Source organism: Phyllobates terribilis, unplaced genomic scaffold (assembly GCF_046119375.1).
Source record: "Phyllobates terribilis strain yellow unplaced genomic scaffold, ASM4611937v1 Scaffold_13__5_contigs__length_258822181, whole genome shotgun sequence".
In the NCBI taxonomy this organism is placed as follows: Eukaryota; Metazoa; Chordata; class Amphibia; order Anura; family Dendrobatidae; genus Phyllobates; species Phyllobates terribilis.
Genome location: NW_027362773.1, coordinates 93,773,959 through 93,797,048, shown reverse-complemented (window position 1 = coordinate 93,797,048; position 23,090 = coordinate 93,773,959). Strand labels below are relative to the sequence as shown.

Here is a 23,090-nt window from a genome sequence, read left to right as displayed (position 1 = left end):
TTATTTCCCAGCACATTCAACTTTGATGTGGTCTGTGATCATAAATCAGCTGCAAGGAGCTCAGAAAAAGACATCAAAAACACCATAGCGAGCTCACTCACAGATTCTCAGTTAACTCATTCCGAAGCCAGCAATACAGTGTCTGTGATCATGAATTAGCTACAAGGATCTCAGAATAAGACATCAGGAACATCATAGCAAGCTCACTGACATATTCTCAGTTAACTCATTCTGCAGCCAGCAACACAGAGGCTATAGAAGGCAAACGGTGCAAAATTTTTAATAAAAACCCAGTTGCAAAAATGATTTTTAGCCCCAATTTCATATATTTAAATAAAAAATATTGCCTGCTACCAAAGGTGGACAACTCCTTTAATGGCTATTATACCCCTCTAATCCTAACAATGGCCCAACTGTTCGAAATACAGACTGTACAGAATATGATTTATTTATTATTTTGTCGCTGTGTAGGAAAAGGAAGCTGTCAGTTTAGGTCTTCAGACCCGCGATGGTTGTGCTGGGACTTGCAGTAATAATACAGTTGCACAAATACCCATGTAATATGCTTGTTTGAAAATGACCTTAGTCAGAATTTTAGGGACTGGGATATAAACCTTAACTGGGATATCTGCTTTTATTTAACCCCTTCCTACTCTATTACCTATATAACCATCAAGGAGCCCCTGGGGGTGTATGGAGCAGGCTCAGGAGCTGAGCCTGCATCCTATAAAGGAAGTTATGGCTGTATCATACAGCCGACACCTGCCTCTCACAGCAGCAGCTGGAACCGAAGTATCGACTTGCATAGTAAGGGAGATGAAAATTGATTGCAGGTTCAAGTTCCGTATAGGGGGGCTAAAAATATAGTGAAAAATAAATAAATAAATAAGTTATATATATATACATATATATGTATATAGTATATACTGTGTAGAACAGTTTATATAAAAAGACTGAATCGCTTTACTTTCATTTACTTTCTAAATTTAAAAAATAATTAAATTAAAAAAAGAAAAGAAAAAGTATCTTTGGCGTCGCAGCAAATGTAAAAGTTCGATCTATTAAAATAATAAATTATTTAATCCATAAAATAATCTTTGAAAAAAATAAGCAATAAAAAGCAATTCCTGCATCCCAGATTATGGTGCAAAGGTTGTTTTTACCGCACAGTGAACGAAAAAAAAAAAGTGGTTTTTTTTCATCATTTCAGTCGGCGTGGAATATTTCCCCCTTTTCCAGTACATTATATGGTGAAATGAATGCAGCCTTCATATCTACAACTCGTCCCGCAAAAAAACAAGTATTTTCTATGAGGACGGAAAGATAAAAAAGTTCTGGTTCTTGGAAGAAGACAGAGGGGTGGGGTGGGGGGGATAATTTGCTTCATCATAAACTGAAAAGTTCTGCAACTTTGTTTTTCAATTCTTCATTATTTTCCAGATCTGTGAATGTAAACATTCTGGTTCAGATTTAGACAAAAGTTCTTACTACTTCCAGCTGAGGGTTTCGTTACAATTGAACCCAGTCTAGACAATCCTATGTGAGCAGCACAGTCCTGACTTTACAGTGATGCATTTTTATTTGCTCTGATACATTATAACATACTTCCGGAGCAAGAGTGGATGAGGATTATCTAGACTGGATACAATTGTAACAAACCATCTGATGTGAGTAGTAATAGATCTGTACAGATATTGTACAGATTTGTAACAACTGGATGTAAACCAGAAGGCTCCCTCTTACTGACAGCAAGCAGAGACCTTGAACTTGGTGAAGAATTGTACCGCAAAGTATATTAGAAAGTTGGAGAAGTTTTAAAACTTTAATCAATTAAACCTGATTTTACAGAAAACTCCTCTAAAGAGGGAGAGGGGAAAGGGGGTCCGAAATCCTGGCAGTGCCTTTATTCTGCGCGGATACCGGCTCTATGTGACATTGACTTCCCATGCAAAATACATGCAGGATAATCAGATGTTCTCTTGGAAAAGGTCAGCTCATGGATGATGGGATTTCTAGGAGGCATCACTCTCTATAATTGTTCTTAAGCTCCCGTATGAATTCCAGTACATGGCCGCAGGCTTTAATATACTTCTTATAAATTGTGAAAATGTAATATAGATTTCCTCCTATGTGACACCAGACGGGAGCCGCACCACGCAATCCACTATAATAGATCAGGATGGAAAAATAATGAGATAAAAGCCAAAAATAATCATAAACAACTATGATAGTTATTATTATAGAATGCCAACATATTGGGAGTAGTAGTACATCTATAAATACATAAAACACAAAATGAGTCCGGAGATCGCCTATAGGGGCTCACGGGCCCAGCACAGCACATGGCAAAATGACCCCAATGTTCTCCAATCACTCATCTGTTTCCCCACTTTCCTGGGACCCTCCACAAATGATGTATTGAACCCACTGATCCATTGGAGGTGGGATAACTACATGTTATGCTGAAATTATGTAACTCCTCCAAACAAGGGGGCCCAAGAGGTAAAACAACCAAGGGTACAACGATAGTGGGTGCTGGGGGTGCACTCACACTTGCGGACCCTGGCTAATAGGAAGGGCCTGAAAGGCCCTATTGGCCCATATATATTATTAAAGACCTGAGATAGTTGGGGCCGAGTTGGAGATTTTGCATTGGGGCCCACGAGCTTCAAGTTACGCCAGTTATTTGTATTTATGGAGTGCAGATACTAATGTCACTTCTGGGGTGGCTTTAAGCACAAGGCCAAGCTTAAGTGCATCATCGGCTGGGGCCGTGCACAGGATGTGGCCCCCAGGTTTCCAATAGCTGGTCATAGAGCATCCTTTCCTGGACTGATGGATTTCCAGCAATTCTCCACTGACTGTGAACTATAAAATGCTACAGTTCAGCACCCGATGAGCAGATTGTATAGACAGTAGGCATGCTGCTGCCCCCTTACCTACTGGGGCCCATGCAGCTGAATATAATATGTCCCCCCTGACCATGGGGCTTTATGGGGATCAGGTCAGTAGAATGCAGGGGGTGCACAGAGAAATTCGGGGGCCCCACAACTAAAGTATGAGCTTGGGCCCCTGGCTGTTGGTAATAACCCATTGGGTTCCTGCCATTTACAGAGGAACCACGTAGATGCCATGGTCGCTCTTCACCACGGCATCTAAAGGGGTAAACTCATGCGATCACAGCTAGCCGCAGTTACGGGCGAGCGTCTGCTGTGCAAAACTGGCGGCTCCATAAACGGCATCTCTAATTCTGCTATACATACAGTGGGGAAAATAAGTATTTGATACTCTGACGATTTTGCAAGTTTTCCACTTACAAAGAATGGAGAGGTCTATAATTTTATCTTAGGTCACTTCACCTGTGAGAGACGGAATCTAAAAATAAAAGCCAGAAAATCACATTGTATGATTTTTACATAATCAATTTGCATTTTATTGCACAAAATAAGTATTTGATAAAATAGAAAAACAGAACTTAAAGGGGTTGTCCACTACTATTAATAATTGGCCAATCTATTTTTATGTTGAAAATAAGTATCTTTGTAAATACCTTGCGCTGCTGTTACCGCCTGTGAGCGGCGCTATAACTGGCCGCTCACAAGCATCACGTGACCCCTCGCTGATGTCACATCAAGTGAGGCGTGACATCAGTGATGCAGTCCCCCAGTGGATGCTGGGTTGTGGGCGGGGTTACCCCGCACGTCACACCCAGCATCCACCGTGCGCTTTCCCAATGAATGAGGAGAGGGAGAGCGCGCGGTAGGTGTGATGTGTGGGGTAACCCCACCTACAGGCTGGCATCCACCGTGGAATGCAGAAGAGGGACCCCCGGCTGCATCCGGAACCATGACGTGACATCAGCGGATGTCAGAGCCGGCTGCAGCCGGGGGTCACGTGATGCCTGTGAGCGGCCAGACGTTTCCTGTAGTTCTTGACCAGGTTTGCACACACACTGCGAGAGGCAGTATTCTTGCTTGTTGGTAGGTGATCAAATACTTATTTCATGCAATAAAATGCAATTTAATTATTTAAAAATCATACAGTGTGATTTTCTGCTTTTTATTTTTAGATTCTGTTTCTCACAGGTGAAGTGACCTACGATAAAAATTACAGACCTCTCCATTCTTTGTAGGTGGGAAAACTTGCAAAATCGTCAGTGTATCAAATACTTATTTTCCCCACTGTATATGGCCGATGTCGGAGAAGTAAACGGATGCCAGGCAGGTGGCTGGTACATTTGGCACTTCTCCTTACCCCCAGCTGACAGGCCCTATAGCAGTTGTGTTGCCTATCTCCATTGGCGGTACCCTAGCTGGGTTCAGGGTGTTGCATTCATAATACAGACACCAAAATGCGACCATGTTGCGTCCGTCTGAGCCAGACCGACCATACAAGTCACCTTTCTATAGGACCAGGTTGTAGGGATGGCTGTAGGCCCGTATTGTACTTCCAATTTTACACGTATAACAATATGAATTCTAGGCAGGAATATGGCGCCTCATAGTGGCAACATAAGGTAATGCACAAAGGTACATAATGTCTGGACCATAAGACCGTGTTCATAAGTTGCGGAAAATTTCTGCAGCATATTTGTTCACAAATCCACAACGAATCTGCGTGTGTTACAGGTATGAGCACGCTGCAGGTATGAGGCTTCACCTCGCTGTCATTTTCATGTGGATTTTATTCTGGAACGTGTTTATGGGATTTTGATCATTTGTAATGTACCGTAAATTGCTGCGGATTTGCAATATGAAATCTGCACCACAAAGCTGCCATGTGTGAATCTGGCCTAACAGTAATAATGGTAGTTTTATGAAATATTTAATTATCTATTTAATCTTTTATATTTTAACTTTTTTTTTTTTTTTACTACCTACTGGAGGCAGACGCACCCTATAGGGAGTGCAGCACTGTCATTATATAGCAGCTGGGATGAAAGGGGATCCATAGATTAAAATAGTGTCAAAGAAGTGAGAGGTTCACGGCAGTGCTGAAAAGTGAGACTTCCAGAACAGGAAGTGCACCCTCTAGTGGCCAGTGTGAAAACTGGGTATTTTCCCAATGTTTTTTCGCCATTTTTTGAGTCTGCATTGTGGTGTTATTTGGCCAGAATATGACTATAATTTAGTGGTTTTCCATTTGTATTTATGACAGGAAAAATTATTTTGGGGTCATGATAAATTTGACATGCCAGGGAGCGATTCCAAGTACCCAGAGGGGAGGCTAGTGAGGAACGGACCTGGTTGCCTGGTGTGACGCCAGAAGGCCGAGTAGTGGAAGGATTCTGTGCTGGGGGGCAGATACCCCTCTATCGTTGCCAATAAAAGGCACTCTGGTATTTTCACGCTCTTCCACTGCCCCATTCTCCACAGCACTAATGGCGGCCATTGCAGTGTGGCCCTGTCAGCTGCATCGGTCACCATAGTCATATTTTCTAAATTCAGAAGCTCTGCGACGAGGTTATTATTTATTTTTTATGTTTTTATAAGCTCTGCGGCAAACGGCATAAGATTACAGCTCGCCCTGCCTGCGTTTTATCCTCATAAATAATCTACAAGTCTTCGGCCGACCCTCGGTTGTCATGGAAACCACTTCATCCTCAAGGCTACGTGCGGCTCGGCTGAACAGGCAGCGCCCGCTGAGATCTCCTGCGCTCGGATCAGCCGGCTAAAAAGTGAACACAATGTTCGATCAGATTCACAACCTCCATTAATTATACCCGAAGCCGACGTGACCCCCGACACGGACAAGACGTCATCTGACGATAGTGACCAGATTATCTGTCTATAAATCAATGATGCCAATATCTGTATCTTGCATAGATCGATCTTACAGATACACAGATAATAGATATCTCTTATATCTCTCCATTTAAAAAAAATAAATATATATATATATATATACACTCCTCAAAAAAATAAAGGGAACACTCAAATAACAGATCCTAGATCTGAATGAATGAAATATTCTCATTGAATACTTTGTTCTGTACAAAGTTGAATGTGCTGACAACAAAATCACACAAAAATCATCAATGGAAATCAAACTTATTAACCAATGGAGGTCTGGATTTGGAGTCACCCCCAAAATTAAAGTGGAAAAACACACTACAGGCTGATCCAACTTTGATGTAATGTCCTTAAAACAAGTCAAAATGAGGCTCAGTATTGTGTGTGGCCTCCACGTGCCTGTGTGACCTCCCTACAACGCCTGGGCATGCTCCTGATGAGGTTGCGGATGGTCTCCTGTGGGATCTCCTCCCAGACCTGGACTAAAGCATCCGCCAACTCCTGGACAGTCTGTGGTGCAACGTGACGTTGGTGGATGGAGTGAGACATGATGTCCCAGATGTGCTCAATCGGATTCAGGTCTGGGGAACGGGCGGGCCAGTCCATAGCTTCAATGCCTTCATCTTGCAGGAACTGCTGACACACTCCAGCCACATGAGGTCTGGCATTGTCCTGCATTAGGAGGATCCCAGGGCCAACCGCACCAGCATATGGTCTCACAAGTCGTCTGAGGATCTCATCTCGGTACCTAATGGCAGTCAGGCTACCTCTGGCGAGCACATGGAGGGCTGTGCAGCCCTCCAAAGAATTGCCACCCCACACCATTACTGACCCACTGCCAAACCAGTCATGATGAAGGATGTTGCAGGCAGCGGATCGCTCTCCACAGCGTCTCCAGACTCTGTCACGTCTGTCACATGTGCTCAGTGTGAACCTGCTTTCATCTGTGAAGAGCACACGGCTCCAGTGGCGACTTTACCAATCCTGGTGTTCTGTGGCAAATGCCAAGCGTCCTGCACGGTGTTGGGCTGTGAGCACAACCCCCATCTGTGGATGTTGGGTCCTCATACCATCCTCATGGAGTCGGTTTCTAACCGTTTGTGCAGACACATGCACATTTGTGGCCTGCTGGAGGTCATTTTGCAGGGCTCTGGCAGTGCTCCTCCTGTTCCTTCTTGCACAAAGGCGTAGGTAGCGGTCCTGCTGCTGGGTTGTTGCCCTACTACGGCCCCCTCCACGTCTCCTGGTGTACTGGCCAATCTCCTGGTAGCGCCTCCAGCCTCTGGAGACTACACTGACAGACACAGCAAACCTTTTTGTCACACCTCGCATTGATGTGCCATCCTGGATGAGCTGCACTACCTGAGCAACTACTGTGGGTTGTAGAGTCCGTCTCATGCTACCACAAGTGTGAAAACACAACCAACATCCAAAACATCAGCCAGAAAGCATTGGTACTGAGATGTGGTCTGTGGTCCCCACCTGCAGAAACACTCCTTTATTGAGGGTGTCTTGAGAATTGCCAATAATTTCCATCTATTGTCTATTCCATTTGCACAACAGCATGTGAAATTGATTGTCAATCAGTGTTGCTTCCTAAGTGGACAGTTTGATTTCACAGAAGTTTGATTTACTTGGAGTTATATTCTGTTGTTTAAGTGTTCACTTTATTTTTTTGAGGAGTGTGTATATATATATATATATATATATATATATATATATATATACATACACACACACAGTACAGACCAAAAGGCAAAAGTTTGGACACACCTTCTCATTTAAAGATTTTTCTGTATTTTCATGACTTTGAAAATTGTACATTCACACTGAAGGCATCAAAACTATGAATTACCACATGTGGAATTATATACTTAACAAAAAAGTGTGAAACAACTGAAAATATGTCTTATATTCTAGGTTCTTCAAAGTAGCCACCTTTTGCTTTGATGACTGCTTTGCACACTCTTGGCATTCTCTTGATGAGCTTCAAGAAGTAGTCACCGGAAATGGTTTTCACTTCACAGGTGTGCCCTGTCAGGTTTAATAAGTGGGATTTCCTGCCTTATAAATGGGGTTGGGATCATCAGTTGTGTTGTGCAGAAGTCAGGTGGATACACAGCTGATAGTCCTACTGAATAGACTGTTAGCTGCTTTTTTCTTGCCATAATACAAATTCTAAGTAAAGAAAAACGAGTGGCCATCATTACTTTAAGAAATGAAGGTCTGTCAGTCCGAAAAATTGAGCAAACTTTGAAAGTGTCCCCAAGTGCAGTTGCAAAAACCATCAAGCGCTACAAAGAAACAGGCTCACATGAGGACCGTCCCAGGAAAGGAAGACCAAGAGTCACCTCTGCTTCTGAGGATAAGTTTATCCGAGTCACAAGCCTCAGAAATCGCAGGTTAACAGCAGCTCAGATTAGAGACCAAGTCAATGCCACAAAGAGTTCTAGCAGCAGACACATCTCTTTAACATCTGTTAAGAGGAGACTTTGTGCAGCAGGCCTTCATGGTAAAATAGCTGCTAGGAAACCACTGCTAAGGACAGGCAACAAGCAGAAGAGACTTTTTTTGGGCTAAAGAACACAAGGAATGGACATTAGACCAGTGGAAATCTGTGCTTTGGTCTGATGAGTCCAAATTTGAGATCTTTGGTTCCAACCACCGTGTCTTTGTGCGACGCAGAAAAGGTGAACGGATGGACTCTACATGCCTGGTTCCCACCGTGAAGCATGGAGGAGGAGGTGTGATGGTGCTTTGCTGGTGAGACTGTTGGGGATTTATTCAAAATTGAAGGCATACTGAACCAGCATGGCTACCACAGCATCTTGCAGTGGCATGCTAGTCCATCCGGTTTGCGTTTAGTTGGACCATCATTTATTTTTCAACAGGACAATGACCCCAAACACACCTCCAGGCTGTGTAAGGGCTATTTGACCAAGAAGGAGAGTGATGGGGTGCTACGCCAGATGACCTGGCCTCCACAGTCACCAGACCTGAACCCAATCGAGATGGTTTGGGGTGAGCTGGACTGCAGAGTGAAGGCAAAAGGGCCAACAAGTGCTAAGCATCTCTGGGAACTCCTTCAAGATTGTTGGAAGACCATTTCCGGTGACTACCTCTTGAAGCTCATCAGGAGAATACCAAGAGTGTGCAAAGCAGTCATCAAAGCAAAAGGTGGCTACTTTGAAGAACCTAGAATATAAGACATATTTTCAGTTGTTTCATACTTTTTTGTTAAGTATATAATTCCACATGTGTTAATTCATAGTTTTGATGCCTTCAGTGTGAATGTACTATTTTCAAAGTCATGAAAATACAGAAAAATCTTTAAATGAGGTGTGTCCAAACTTTTGGTCTGTACTGTATATATACACACCATATCAATTTGATCTATCTTCTGATCTCACATCTATCAATTTATCTATTATCTACAGTATATAATATATCTTTGTGATCCATCTCATCTCTTTGTCTATTCATCTGATATCTACAGACTGTATCAATCATATATAGATTTTTTTTATTATTATTTTTTTCTATAAGTGTTGTCACCCTTGATATTGTTCCGGAAAATGAAGTATTTATCCCAGAAAATTATTGCAATTACATTTGTTTTGTTATACACATGTTTATTTCCTTTGTGTGTATTGGAACAACGCAAAAAAAAAAAAAACGAGAAAAAAAAAGGCAAATTGACATAATTTCACACAAAACCCCAAAAATGGTCTGGAAAAAATTGTTGGCACCTTTCCAAAATTGTGGGTAAACAACTTTGTTTCAAGCATGTAATGCTTGTTCAAAGTCACCTGTCACAAGTAACAGGTGTGGGCAATATGGAAATTGCACCTGAAACCAGATAAAAAAGGGGGAGAAGATGACTCAATCTTGCATTGTGTATCTGTGTGTGCCACACTAAGCATGGAGAACAGAAACAGGAGAAGAGAACTGTGTGAGGACTTGAGAACCAAAATGGTTCAAAAATGTCAACAATTTCAAGGTTACAGGTCCATCTCAAGAGATCTTGATGCTCGTTTCTCCACGGTGCGCAACAGAAGTTTACAACCCATGGCACTGTAGCTAATCTCCCTGGACGTGGACAGCAGAGAAAAATTAATGAAAGGTTGCAACGTAGGATAGTCCAGAAGGTGGATAAGCAGCCCCAATCAAGTTCCAAAGAAATTCAAGCAGTCCTGCAGGTTCAGGCTGCATCAGTGTCAGTGCAAACTATCCATCCATATTTAAATTTAAATGAAACGCAAGAGACCCAGGAGTACCCCACTGCTGACACAGAGACATAAAAAGCTAGACTGCAGTTTGCCAAAATGTATATGAGCAAGTCAAAATCTTTCTCGGAAAGCATCTTGTGGACAAGTGAGACCAAGATAGAGCTTTTTGGTAAAGCACATCATTCTGTTTACTGAAAATGGAATGAGGCCTACAAAGAAAAGAACACAGTACCAACAGTCAGATATGGTGGAGGTTCAAAGATGTTTTTGGGTTGTTTTGCTGCCTCCGACACTGGGTGCCTTGACTGTGTACAAGGTATCATGAAATCTGAAGATTACCAAAGGATTTTGGGTGGCAATGTAGAGCCCAGTGTCAGAAAGCTGGGTTTGTGTCCAAGGTCAAGGGTCTTCCAGCAGAACAATGACCTCAAACATACTTGAAGAAGCCCCCAGAAATGGATGGATAGAAAGCACTGGAGAGTTCTGAAGTGGCAGCAATAAGTCCAGATCTAAATCTCATTGATCACCTGTGGAGAGAGCTTAAAACTGCTATTGGGAGAAGGCACCTTCACATATGAGAGGATGCTAATAATTTTGTCCGGCCCATTTTTGAGTTTTTGTGTGAAATTATGTCCAATTTGCCTTTTTTTCTTGTCTTGTTCCAATACACACAAAGGAAATAAACGTGTATAACAAAACAGGTGTAATTACAATAATTTTCTGGGAGAAATACTTAATTTTCTGGAGCAATTTCAAGGGTGCCAAGACTTTCGGTCATGACTGTATCTATCGATGTACCTATCGCATATCTATCTAATGCATCTCATTTCTATGCATTCATCCAATATCTATGTATGTATCTGATCCATCTATCTCATATATATGTATTCTTCTGATATTTATGCATCTATCTAGTTTATATATCTTTCTTTTTGATCTTATTTCTATTTATCTATGTATCTATCTCGCTAATATTTGTTAGATCTAGTATGTCCTGTTATATCTATCATCTCCGATCCATCTATATATCTACTTATCTCTCTAATATTAAATCATATCTATCATCTAATATTTATCTATGTATCTAACATCTATCACATATCTAATATCTATATGTAGCTGATAAATGTTAGAGAAAAAGTATCTCCAGATATTTATGTATATCTGTCTATCAATCTGATCTGTATCTGTCTAGTTCTCACACATCTATCCATCTCCTATTTTGTCTATTTATCTACGATCTGTCCATGTATCTAATATTGTTTTCTCTTGATCTGATCTGTCTAATATCTATATTCTCTAATCGATCCATCTTCTCTAATTCTCCATCTTTTCCATTCAGTCTGTCCATGAAAATCCGAGTGAGGTCCAATATTTTCCACGGACCCATAGACATGAATGATTCTCAGAGGCAAATCGTGTATGCTGAGACTTTTTTCCTTCGACCGCTCAGTCTGATGAAAAAAATCGGATATGTGCACAGTCATATTGAATAATATAGGGATAAGTACCATCCATCAGATATCACTTGTCCAAGTTATAGGGTCGTATGAGCCCTTAAGTATATGAGGGCTCCAGACAACTGATGGTCAGGGAAGATCTCGATCGGGCACGTCTGATTTCAGACAGCCAATCACATTGTTCTTCCTGAGATAGGCCGCCAACCCACGTGACAGTCAGCGGCTTTCTCTTTTGTAAGCCAGATATCTACTTAGAACAGTTGTCGCTTCCCTTCCCCCATATAAAAGTTCATACAACAGATCGAAAAACTTGGTGGAGAAAAAAATTTAACTTTTCTAATCCATTTGTTTCTTTCCAGATGCTCCACAACAAACACGTGATGGTTCGTGTAGGAGGAGGGTGGGAGACGTTTGCCGGATATCTGCTCAAACACGACCCCTGCAGAATGCTGCAAATATCCCGCGTGGACGGAAAAACCTCACCGATCCAGAACAAGTCTCCCACCATCAAAGATATGAGCCCCGATACCTACCTGGTGGTGTCCGCCCATTACAAATCCAAAAAGGAGATAAAGTGAGACCACAAGGTCGACCCCCTCCCCTCCTTTAGAGTCGCCGGTCCTTGTAAAGAAGCCTTCGCTGCACCATAGGAGATGCTGAGCTCGGATAGATTACTGCCAATGATACCAGTATTAGCTGCACGATCCGTTTCCTTCTCCGCGACTTATCTTCTCTACGAAAAAAAGCGGAGAATAAGCTCCAAAAAGTTATTTTTCTGTAAATTATATGATATTTTTGTGAGTTTAGGATGGAATTGTGCGGGTGATTATATCCCACCCCTCAGTTGATACGATAGTTCCAGACCAAAGGGCCGGGTATTAGGGCAGTGCCCAATGCCCGGGCTACTGTCAAGGTCCTAAAGCTTCCGTTCCATCCCCGTCAGGCAATGAACTTCCATTTTAAGTGGTCAGTATAAGTCCGCATATGTGCCTGCTGGATAGCATCACGTCGCATCACCCACAGACCCCTCAATTTGCCCCTGATGACTCAATTTCTTAAAGGGCATGTCCATGTTTGCAAAAAAACTATAACTGTTCCTAAACATCTGATTTAAAAAAAAAATAATAATAAAATTCAGTTTAAAAGCTCACACCGTTTTGTGTACGCAGCACCAATCGATACATGGTCATGGTTATAGACCAAGGACTCATTCAGGAGGTCATAATGCATGCACAGTTTAGCATTTGCAGTACAAATACTAGTTCTGACTCAGACACAATTTTTATGATCCCAACTTATGGTATCATAGGGATCGAAGTTGGGAAATTCGCAATCAGGACGGGATACAAGTAGAACAAAGTGTCCAGATTACAATCGTCTGAATGAGGACTAACTGTGTGGTCGGACCCTGCCGCCCCTATGTGTCCTCGCTGTCCTGTTAGCTTACTGAATATGCAGGATCTGACTACAGAGTTTGATTGTAGTCTGTTACCATGGAGACACATAGGAGCAGCATACAGAAGAGGACAACTCAAGGACTCATTTACTGGAGATTTTTTTGTGTTTTGGGGGGGGGGATTCTTCATATTCACTCCCTGTATTTTAATAATTCTCTACCTTTATGCATAAAAATAACCCGAAACCTCAGAATAGTGCGTGAGAAGCGGAAGCACCCTGATTTGCGGTTTTTTTTATATTGTCATTAATATTTTGTCCTTTTTCTATTTTTGTTGTGTCTACTCATGTGCTGGATTGCTTTGGGCAGTATTATAGCGAATTCTGTAATTTGTGACTAATTTTGATAAAGTTTGATTATTCTTTTTTTTGATTGAAAGATTCCTGTGTCTTATTGGTTCTTTATACAAGAGGTGTGTACGGTAGTAACCAATCAGATCCCAGCTTTTTTTTTTTTTTTTTTTCTTCGTTTCCTGGTTGTAAACTTAATGCTGGGATATTATCGGTGATCTTCGCCTTTTTTTTTTTTTAAGGTAACAAAAAAAACCTATGTATGAAAAGCGAAGTGGATTTCCATAAAAGTGAATAGTACAACATTTCCAAGTGTTCTTGAAGAGGGGTTTGGATCTGCAAAAACAAAACTTTAAAAAAAAATAACTCCGTGTAAACTTAGCTTTAGGTGATGATTCATAGAAAATAGCAAAAAAAAAACCAAAAAACTGAAAAGTTGCATAGAATGAATCCACGGTGCAGGGATTAAATGTTGTATATTCATTTTAAAAGCTGTGGGCATCTTTGACATGCAAAAAAATATTTTTACATATATTAGTGTAACTTTATTAATGATGGTAACACATGTTTTAGGCTGCAATCTTCATTTCTTCATTCAATTTCAAACCCTGATATGCAGTTTGCAGCGTTATCCAAGTTTCAGATTTTTCTCTTAGGTGAGTGTCTCTCCAAGTAATACAGGCTGGATATGATGTCTGTGTGTAGCCAAGGTGCTTTCATCTATGATTCTATTGAGATGGTTTAGTGAATCCTGCATTGAGCAGAGGGATGGACACTATGACCCTGGAGGTCCCTTCCAACATTCTCTGATTTTATCTTCATTAGCTCATATCAGTACAGCTTCTAACCTGCACTTGTTTCCTTTCCATCTTATCTATAACCTGTTTTCTCTGCCCTCCAAGAAACCTTTAGATACTTTACCCCCTCTCTCCATTCCTTATATAGATAGAGATTGCAGTAAGAAGGGAGTAAAATGATTCTAACAGAGAGAAGGGAGAAGAAAGCAGAAAGCGCTGTCAGGAACAGGTGCTCTGACAGATTTGTATCTTTTATGCAGAGCACTCATCTAAAGGACTTAGACTTGGCAGCAGCAAAATGTCGGAAAGTTCTAAATGAGACAAGGTAGAAAGCTGCTTAACTTTGCATTACGGATACAAATGAACAATACAGAATAGGTTTAGGGTGCATGGTCTTTCAGGTTACGTTCACACGTGTCACAAATTGTGGAACTGCTTAGAAACAATACAAATAATGAAGGATCGCCCGACTCCTTTTTTTTCAATCAAAGGTTAATTTAATATAATTAATCCCATTTAAATAAAATCGACATATAAATATGAAAGCTGAACATCATCCCCAGACCTTTGATAACCCTGTACGTTGCAAAAAGTCATATCCCCGACACAGCCACAATCAGACACGTTAGCAGCCACTTGTAGGATGAATTGTTCCCCAGCCCAAGCTTGTGACACAAGATCCTTCATGCCTCAGTGCTGCCACCTGCTGGCGAGTTGATAGACTACATCCCTGATATTAATAGTGCCTGTGATTTTGGGGAGGGGTATGAGAAGGCGGAAACAACATAAAATTTGTAAATGTAACTTTTCTACAAATACTAAAGAATAGCTCTGCAAGTCGCTGTATGTTACATGTCCAGGCCCTCTGAATTATGGAGAATTGTGTTAGAAACAGATCTCAGCTGCCTTCATCCGACAGCAAAACCGAATATTGCAAGAACTCATGGCTGCGCCAACGTCTTCTCGATCCACGAATGCAAATAGCAAAAGCCAGACAACGGAAGGTTCCCATGAATCATATCTGCATCAGGCTGTTGTCTTCCATAAGCCTTAGCCGACCTGCCACTGCGGAGAGAGACGGAGGCGGTGAGCACCACAAACCAAATCATAAGGCAAAGTCTGCTCCGCACTATGGAGAAAAGTAAGTGCACCCTCCACCACCCACCTCCAGGAGGGTCCTATAGTGATAGGTATGCCTCATGGGATGTGCAGAGCGGTGGTGACTTTTCTGCCCTCTGTTCCTCAGCACTCGGCCCCCTGCTCTGTAACGTTGCGGGGTCTCCACTTCGTGGCTGAGTTGCTGCAGTTCCTTCCACTACTCAATAATATCACTCACAGGTCCGCGCTGGTATCAGTGAGCTCTGCACCACGGGCCAGTCTGTCACATATTATACAGCATGGGAGGAGAGGGCCTGAATGTTATACACCAGGGTGAGAGGGCCGCAGGGGCCGGATGTTATACACTGGGGGGGCTAAGGGGGCAGGATGTCATACACCATGGGAGGGGAGGGCCGAGGGGGCCGGATGTTATACACCGGGGGGGCTAAGGGGGCAGGATGTCATACACCATGGGAGGGGAGGGCCGAGGGGGCCGGATGTTATACACCGGGGGGGCTAAGGGGGCAGGATGTTATACACCATGGGAGGGGAGGGCCAAAGGGGCCAGACGTTATACACCGGGGGGGCTAAGGGGACTGGATGTTATACACCATGGGAGGAGAGGGCCGAGGGGGCCGGATGTTATACACTGGGGGGGGCTAAGGGGGCAGGATGTCATACACCATGGGAGGGGAGGGCCGAGGGGGCCGGATGTTATACACCGGGGGGGGCTAAGGGGGCAGGATGTTATACACCATGGGAGGGGAGGGCCAAACGTTATACACCGGGGGGGGCTAAGGGGGCAGGATGTTATACACCATGGGAGGAGAGGGCCTGAATGTTATACACCAGGGTGAGAGGGCCGCAGGGGCCGGATGTTATACACCGGGGGGGCTAAGGGGGCAGGATGTTATACACCATGGGAGGGGAGGGCCAAACGTTATACACCGGGGGGGCTAAGGGGGCAGGATGTTATACACCATGGGAGGGGAGGGCCAAAGGGGCCAGACGTTATACACCGGGGGGGCTAAGGGGACTGGATGTTATACACCATGGGAGGAGAGGGCCTGAATGTTATACACCAGGGTGAGAGGGCCGCAGGGGCCGGATGTTATACACTGGGGGGGCTAAGGGGGCAGGATGTTATACACCATGGGAGGGGAGGGCCAAAGGGGCCAGACGTTATACACCGGGGGGGCTAAGGGGTCAGGATGTTATACACCATGGGAGGGGGCTGGATGTTATACACCAGGGTGAGAGGGCCGAAGGGGCCGGACGTTATACACTGGGGGGGCTAAGGGGGCAGGATGTTATACACCAGGGGGGGAGAGGGCCGAGGGGCTGGATGTTATACACCAGGGGAGGATGGGAGGCCACGGGGACAGATGTTATACACCGGGAGGCAATGAGGCAGAATGTAAAACCTGAAATCAATGAGGAAGCAATGGGGTCTAATACTTCTGTCCAGCGTATGTATAAATAAAAAGGAAAAGCTGTGAATCAAAATCTGCTTTTGTTCCAGACACAGCGCCACTCTAGGATGTGACTGGTATTACAGCTCATCTGCTTTTAAACAAGCAGGAGAACGCTACAATAATAGAGTTTTGCAACAGTGAAGCACTTTTTCTGTATGTAAAAAAAATAAATCCCACACATACATTTTTTTAATTGCGCCACACCTGAAAAACGCCATCATTCCTATCAACATCTACATCCCAACCAGATATATACAGTGCCTTGTGAAAGTATTTGGCCCCCTTGAACTTTTCTACCTTTTGCCACATTTCTGGCTTCAAACATAAAGATATAAAATTCTAATATTTTGGGAAGAATCAACAACAAGTGGGACACAATCGTGAAGTGGAACGAAATTTATTGGATATTTTAAACTTTAACAAATTAAAAACTGAAAAGTGGGACGTGCAATATTATTCGGCCCCCTTGAGTTAATACTTTGTAGCGCCACCTTTTGCTGCGATTACAGCGCAAGTCTCTTGGGGTATGTCTCTATCAGTTTTGCACATCGAGAGGCTGAAATTCTTGCCCATTCTTCCTTGCAAAACAGCTCGAGCTCACGATTGTGTCCCACTTGTTGTTGATTCTTCCCCAAAAAATTAGAATTTTATATCTTTATGTTTGAAGCAAGAAATGTGGTAAAAGGTAGAAAAGTTCAAGGGGGCCAAATACTTTCACAAGGCACTGTATGTGCATATTGATGCATTTGATGATTTGGATCCAACACTGTCAATGACTTTACACTACATCTCCCACAATGCACTGCAGCAGAGGCCGAACCAGCAGGAGGCAGTAGTGACATCACCAGTAAATCATCAGTAATTTGTAAACAGCACAAATGGCTGAAATCCTCAGAGAAACCTGACCTTCAATTAGATCCTCGCACCTAATTGCATAATATTATATTATATAATGGCGCGAGGTATATTATGCCGCACACCGCTTTGGCGCTAATGGTGGTAAAGAGGCCAAGGTTCGTCAGCATGGGCGAACGCTGCTGCATTCGGATAATGGCTCCGTCCCTGAAGAATATAAGCCAGAAAATCCATCCTACAAACATCCGCGGTAGAAGAACGGCACACAAAAGCTCGCTCATCTCACCCGACGAGTCACAAGATTCCTCGTGACTATTACACATTATTCACGGGCAGAAAATCTGCGCAGATAAGTCTCCAGCGCCACCTTGTGTCAGCAGCAAGAAAGGACGGCCAACAAGGTAAAAAAAAAAGAAAAAAACATGGTCTGTTAATCGCCGTGATTGCACGGTATCACAAAGCGCGGACAGATCCAAGATCGTTTTGAGGATTTTTAAATTTATTTTAGCAAAGCAAATATGCAGTTCGGTGCGGTTCTCCTAAAATTACTCTGTGCTGCTGGAGGACGCCGCTTATCCTTCAGCTTGGTAATTTGTCACTAACCCCATTATATACAACCCTGTCCTGGCTAACATTAACACGAGAGTGGACAAGTCATTACCTTGCAAAAAAATCATCACACTGGAATCCTGAAATACTCTGTGCTGCTGTGCCCATTACCAGCATGTAACAGATCCACCAAAATTATTTATTTTTCTGATTTTTTTTTCCTTTCCTTTTTAAGATCATTTTCCAATATGTCTTTCTTGATTACAACCAGTCGTACTGGAAATGTGACTCAACCCCTCATCTGCTATTTACAGAGCAAACAGACGAATTACGGGTGCTCGTGACCCGAGAATATTCATTATCACAGGGGATACATGACAATATTCTTTTACAAAACAACCTCATCGACCAAGAAAACAAAAAATATCCAAAAAAGGTTCCTCTTTGGAATGCAACTCCCATCATAAAAATAATAAAATTTCTAGAAATCGTCAAAACATTTTTTTACAAATAGTGTGTGTGTATGTATGTGTATATATACACATACATACTAATATATATATATTATATATTATATATATACACATACATATATATACATATACACACACACACATACACACATATACACACAGTACAGAAAAAAGTTTGGACACACCTTCTCATTTAAAGATTTTTCATGACTTTGAAAATTGTACATTCACACTGAAGGCATCAAAACTATGAATTAACACATGTGGAATTATATACTTAACAAAAAAGTGTGAAACAACTGAAAATATGTCTTATATTCTAGGTTCTTCAAAGTAGCCACCTTTTGCTTTGATGACTGCTTTGCACACTCTTGCCATTCTCTTGATGAGCTTCAAGAGGTAGTCACCGGAAATGGTCTTCCAACAATCTTGAAGGAGTTCCCAGAGATGCTTAGCACTTGTTGGCCCTTTTGCCTTCACTGTGCGGTCCAGCTCCCCCCAAACCATCTCAATTGGGTTCAGGTCTGGTGACTGTGGAGGCCAGGTCATCTGGCGTAGCTCCCCATCACTCTCCTTCTTGGTCAAATAGCCCTTACACAGCCTGGAGGTGTGTTTGGGGTCATTGTCCTGTTGAAACATAAATGATGGTCCAACTAAACGCAAACCGGATGGAATAGCATGCTGCTGCAAGATGCTGTGGTAGCCATGCTGGTTCAGTATGCCTTCAATTTTGAATAAATCCCCAACAGTGTCACCAGCAAAGCACCCCCACACCATCACACCTCCTCCTCCATGCTTCACGGTGGGAACCAGGCATGTAGAGTCCATCCGTTCACCTTTTCTGCGTCGCACAAAGACGCGGTGGTTGGAACCAAAGATCTCAAATTTGGACTCATCAGACCAAAGCACAGATTTCCACTGGTCTAATGTCCATTCCTTGTGTTCTTTAACCCAAACAAGTCTCTTCTGCTTGTTGCCTGTCCTTAGCAGTGGTTTCCTAGCAGCTATTTTACCATGAAGGCCTGCTGCACAAAGTCTCCTCTTAACAGTTGTTGTAGAGATGTGTCTGCTGCTAGAACTCTGTGTGGCATTGACCTGGTCTCTAATCTGAGCTGCTGTTAACCTGCGATTTCTGAGGCTGGTGACTCGGATAAACTTATCCTCAGAAGCAGAGGTGACTCTTGGTCTTCCTTTCCTGGGGCGGTCCTCATGTGAGCCAGTTTCTTTGTAGCGCTTGATGGTTTTTGCTACTGCACTTGGGGACAGTTTCAAAGTTTGCCCAATTTTTTGGACTGACTGACCTTCATTTCTTAAAGTAATGATGGCCACTCGTTTTTCTTTACTTAGCTGCTTTTTTCTTGCCATAATACAAATTCTAACAGTCTATTCAGTAAGACTATTAGCTGTGTATCCACCTGACTTCTGCACAACACAACTGATGGTCCCAACCCCATTTATAAGGCAAGAAATCCCACTTATTAAACCTGACAGGGCACACCTGTGAAGTGAAAACCATTTCCAGTGACTACCTCTTGAAGCTCATCAAGAGAATGCCAAGAGTGTGCAAAGCAGTCATCAAAGCAAAAGGTGGCTACTTTGAAGAACCTAGAATATAAGACATATTTTCAGTTGTTTCACACTTTTTTGTTAAGTATATAATTCCACATGTGTTAATTCATAGTTTTGATGCCTTCAGTGTGAATGTACAATTTTCATAGTCATGAAAATACAGAAAAATCTTTAAATGAGAAGGTGTGTCCAAACTTTTGGTCTGTAATATACACATAGATATATATATAATCTATCAACTGCACCCCTCCAAAATACTATGCTGTCCACTGTTGAAGATACATGTGATTCTATTTCCCCAGACGCAACCATCCGGAATACAGAGTCGTTCTACGTACCCGAAGCCCCCCACCACCGCCACCACCACCAGCGGGGGCCGAATTGGCCATCATATTGTCAATTTCTTCCTTCTTCTTTTTCTTCTGATCCACTGATGTTGGATTCTTAATCCCCCGAGATGAGGCCTACGCAGAAGACAGAGTTAGGATTAAACTTGTAAAGACATGTCAAAAACCTTTGTAAGATACAATATACGAGGGGCGGTGGTAGAGACGTGATCAGTCATACTCCTGTCTGTAATGATAATGAGACAGCTGAAAAGTCATCTATATATAACAGGACATATTAGTCTGGTATACGTCCTTGGAGCTAATAGCAGCTGATCATGGTGGTGCTGGTTGTCAGGCTCCCCCTAATCTGGTGTTGGAGTCCTATCCTAGAGATAGGTCATTAATATTAGATGCCCAGACAACCTGTTTAGCAGGTAGGCTTCTTACTTCCATTTGTCTTTTCTCCGCAGCTTCTGCTAATTGTCGTCTTTTCAGCTCCTGGAGATAAAAAGGAGAATTTTATTACGATCACTTATACAACGAGTGAGTAGAGAGGAGAGTATGACAACGTCCCCGGGATCAGGACGGCCTCGCACCCAGTGTACATTATTCACCAGTTACCGTGGATGTCTTCCCCTGTACGGACTTTATTTTTTCCTTGCCCCAGTGACTTCCATAGAGATGAATGGGAGTATCGGAGGAGCCACTGAGGGTCCTTGTGTTTGTACAAATTGTGTGTGCGGCTGGATAATTTTACTGCAATATCATTACATTACTGCAGTGTATTGTACAAGTGATCGCAGGTCCATTTATTATAGATTGGCTCATTGATGAAATCAGGATGAAGCTGCTTCGGCCATCTTGTGCCTGTAACTAGGCAACAAGAACACCGACTCCCCAACCATTAGACACCTACATAACGGCCTGATCTGTGAACGTCCACGACCTGACCCAGTGCTGTGCCCAGAGACCCGGGCTCCTACTGCCCCCAGTGCACAGTGATCGTGAGGTGCCCATGGGTTACCATGGCAGCCAGGGACCCGCTGAAGGCCTCTGTTGCTGCCATCTTAGGCCATGTTCACACATTCAGAATTTGTAAGCCAAAATCAGGAGTGGGACAATCAGAGGAAAAGTACAATAAAAACACATCACCACGTCTGTATTTATGACCCACTCCTGGTATTGGCTTCCAAATACTGATGGAAAATACTGACGGTGTGAACGTGGCCTTAGTCATGGGAGACGGAGGTTATCACTATGTAATAAAATATTACAGAACAAGTGATCGAATAATCACAGGTTCAAGTCTCCGGTGGCGACTAAAAAAGAAAGCAATTTTTTCAAAAATTGGGTTTTTTGTTTGTGGGGGGGTTATATAGAAAAGCAGCAAAGTTTCAGTCAAATAAAAAATATTTGGCATTCTCTGTAAAAAAAAATAAATAAAAAAAAAACGAAGAAAAATGTAAAATTAGTATTCCTGTGTGGTAAATAGCAAAAAAAAAACAAAACGTCCTGACCTGGAGAATCACGTCGCCAAGTCATTTTTACCGCACAATGAACGCCATAAAAATGAAACCCAAAATACACCGGTGGAATTGCGTTTTATTTGTCACCACACTTGGAATTTTATTTACCATTATTCAGTATATTATATAGTAAACTGAATGGCATCATCCAAAACTACAACTCGTCCGGTAAAAAAAACAAGACCTTACATGGCTGTGACGTCGGAAAACAAAATTGCAGGGGTTAAAAAAAAAATACCAGAAAATACATTAACTTTATAGACAAAAAAAAAAAAGGACAAGTGTCATATATTCTGTCACATGGGGGTTACAGAGGTGCGGGGGTCCTCACTCACGTCGCCCTCCGTACGTGTCGCATAGTTCGGCCGCCATTCTCATGCCCAGAATACCCAAAATATACGATAAGTGGTCTCCAGCCCCCCACAGACCTGAGAGAGGGGCGAAAAGTAAAAAACTGGTGCAAAAAAAAAAAGGAAAAAATTAAAAATGCAAAAAAAATATAAAAATTCTACACTGTATAGACAGTAAAATCAATGCATAATTAAAAAAAGGAGGTGATACATTTGCAGAAAACGACTACAGCCTGAGATTTAGGAGACTTTCCTTCCTGCAGAGCTGCTTAGTTTCCAGTTTCCCACTGTTGCCCCCACACCCTGGGGGGAGGGGTCCACTACTCACAGGGTCAGGGGTCTCCACCACATCGTCTGCAGCGCCCCCCAGACATGGCAGACAGAGCCCCATCCCTGACTGCTTCCAGTCCTCGGCTCTTCTGCGGGAACAAGGGGTGGAGAATTGGGAAAATGCACAATAACAAGCAGCTGTGCTGGTGACTAGAGCACAGTGTGTATACCATCAGCGCTGCGGGTGTGTCCCCGGTGTAGCAGCCGGCCGCCGCCATTTTTCCGTAGACCACTGTCCATTAGCTTTGTATCTAACGAGCGCACACATAATGGCGCTGTGTAATGTCATAGGACCCCAGAGAGATTTCTGTATTGTTGTGCACATTGTGGAAAAGCTATGTTGGGAGTTGTAGTGTCTCCTCAGTGACATTTACACAACTTAGTAGAATACCATACATCCTGCTGGGACTTTACAGCTAGATGGGCACATATAGAGAGATTTGGTCATGCTGGGAGTTGTAGTGTCTCCACACATCACACAATGGTTATTTGCATGTAAGCGTTACACAGAG

General features: G+C 42.8%; 2 protein-coding genes across 7 annotated transcripts in view; one reads left to right on the top strand and one right to left on the bottom strand.

The window, feature by feature from the left end:
* Positions 1-13,274, top strand: part of GAS2 (growth arrest specific 2) — a 204,183-nt gene extending 190,909 nt beyond the window's left edge. For all 5 annotated transcript variants that reach the window (XM_073659462.1, XM_073659464.1, XM_073659466.1 and 2 more), the window contains exon 8: positions 11,841-13,274. In XM_073659462.1, coding sequence (XP_073515563.1) covers positions 11,841-12,059 — 219 coding nt within the window. In that variant the 3' untranslated portion in view covers positions 12,060-13,274. The remainder of the gene's footprint in view (positions 1-11,840) is intronic.
* Positions 13,275-14,498: 1,224 nt separating this feature from the next.
* Positions 14,499-22,732, bottom strand: SVIP (small VCP interacting protein). Of its 2 annotated transcripts, none has more exons than XM_073659460.1 (4): positions 22,577-22,732; positions 20,796-20,870; positions 20,382-20,507; positions 14,499-15,089 (listed from the first exon to the last, which is right to left on the bottom strand). In XM_073659460.1, exons 1-4 carry the CDS (start codon positions 22,637-22,639, stop codon positions 15,075-15,077), a joined length of 279 nt encoding a protein of 92 aa, XP_073515561.1. In that variant the 5' UTR covers positions 22,640-22,732; the 3' UTR covers positions 14,499-15,074. The 2 variants fall into 2 exon arrangements, with proteins under 2 accessions (XP_073515561.1, XP_073515562.1); XM_073659461.1 differs by having other exon boundaries at positions 20,820-20,870; positions 22,577-22,731.
* Positions 22,733-23,090: the final 358 nt, after the last annotated feature.

Coding starts and splice junctions, on each gene's coding strand:
- SVIP (XM_073659460.1), bottom strand. CDS start 22,639: ATGGGGCTCTGTCTGCCATGTCTGGGGGGCGCTGCAGACGATGTGGTG. Junction 20,871..22,576: donor TGGTGGAGACCCCTGACCCT/GTGAGTAGTGGA, acceptor TTTTATCTCCAG/GAGCTGAAAAGACGACAATT. Junction 20,508..20,795: donor GAAGCCTACCTGCTAAACAG/GTTGTCTGGGCA, acceptor TCTTCTGCGTAG/GCCTCATCTCGGGGGATTAA.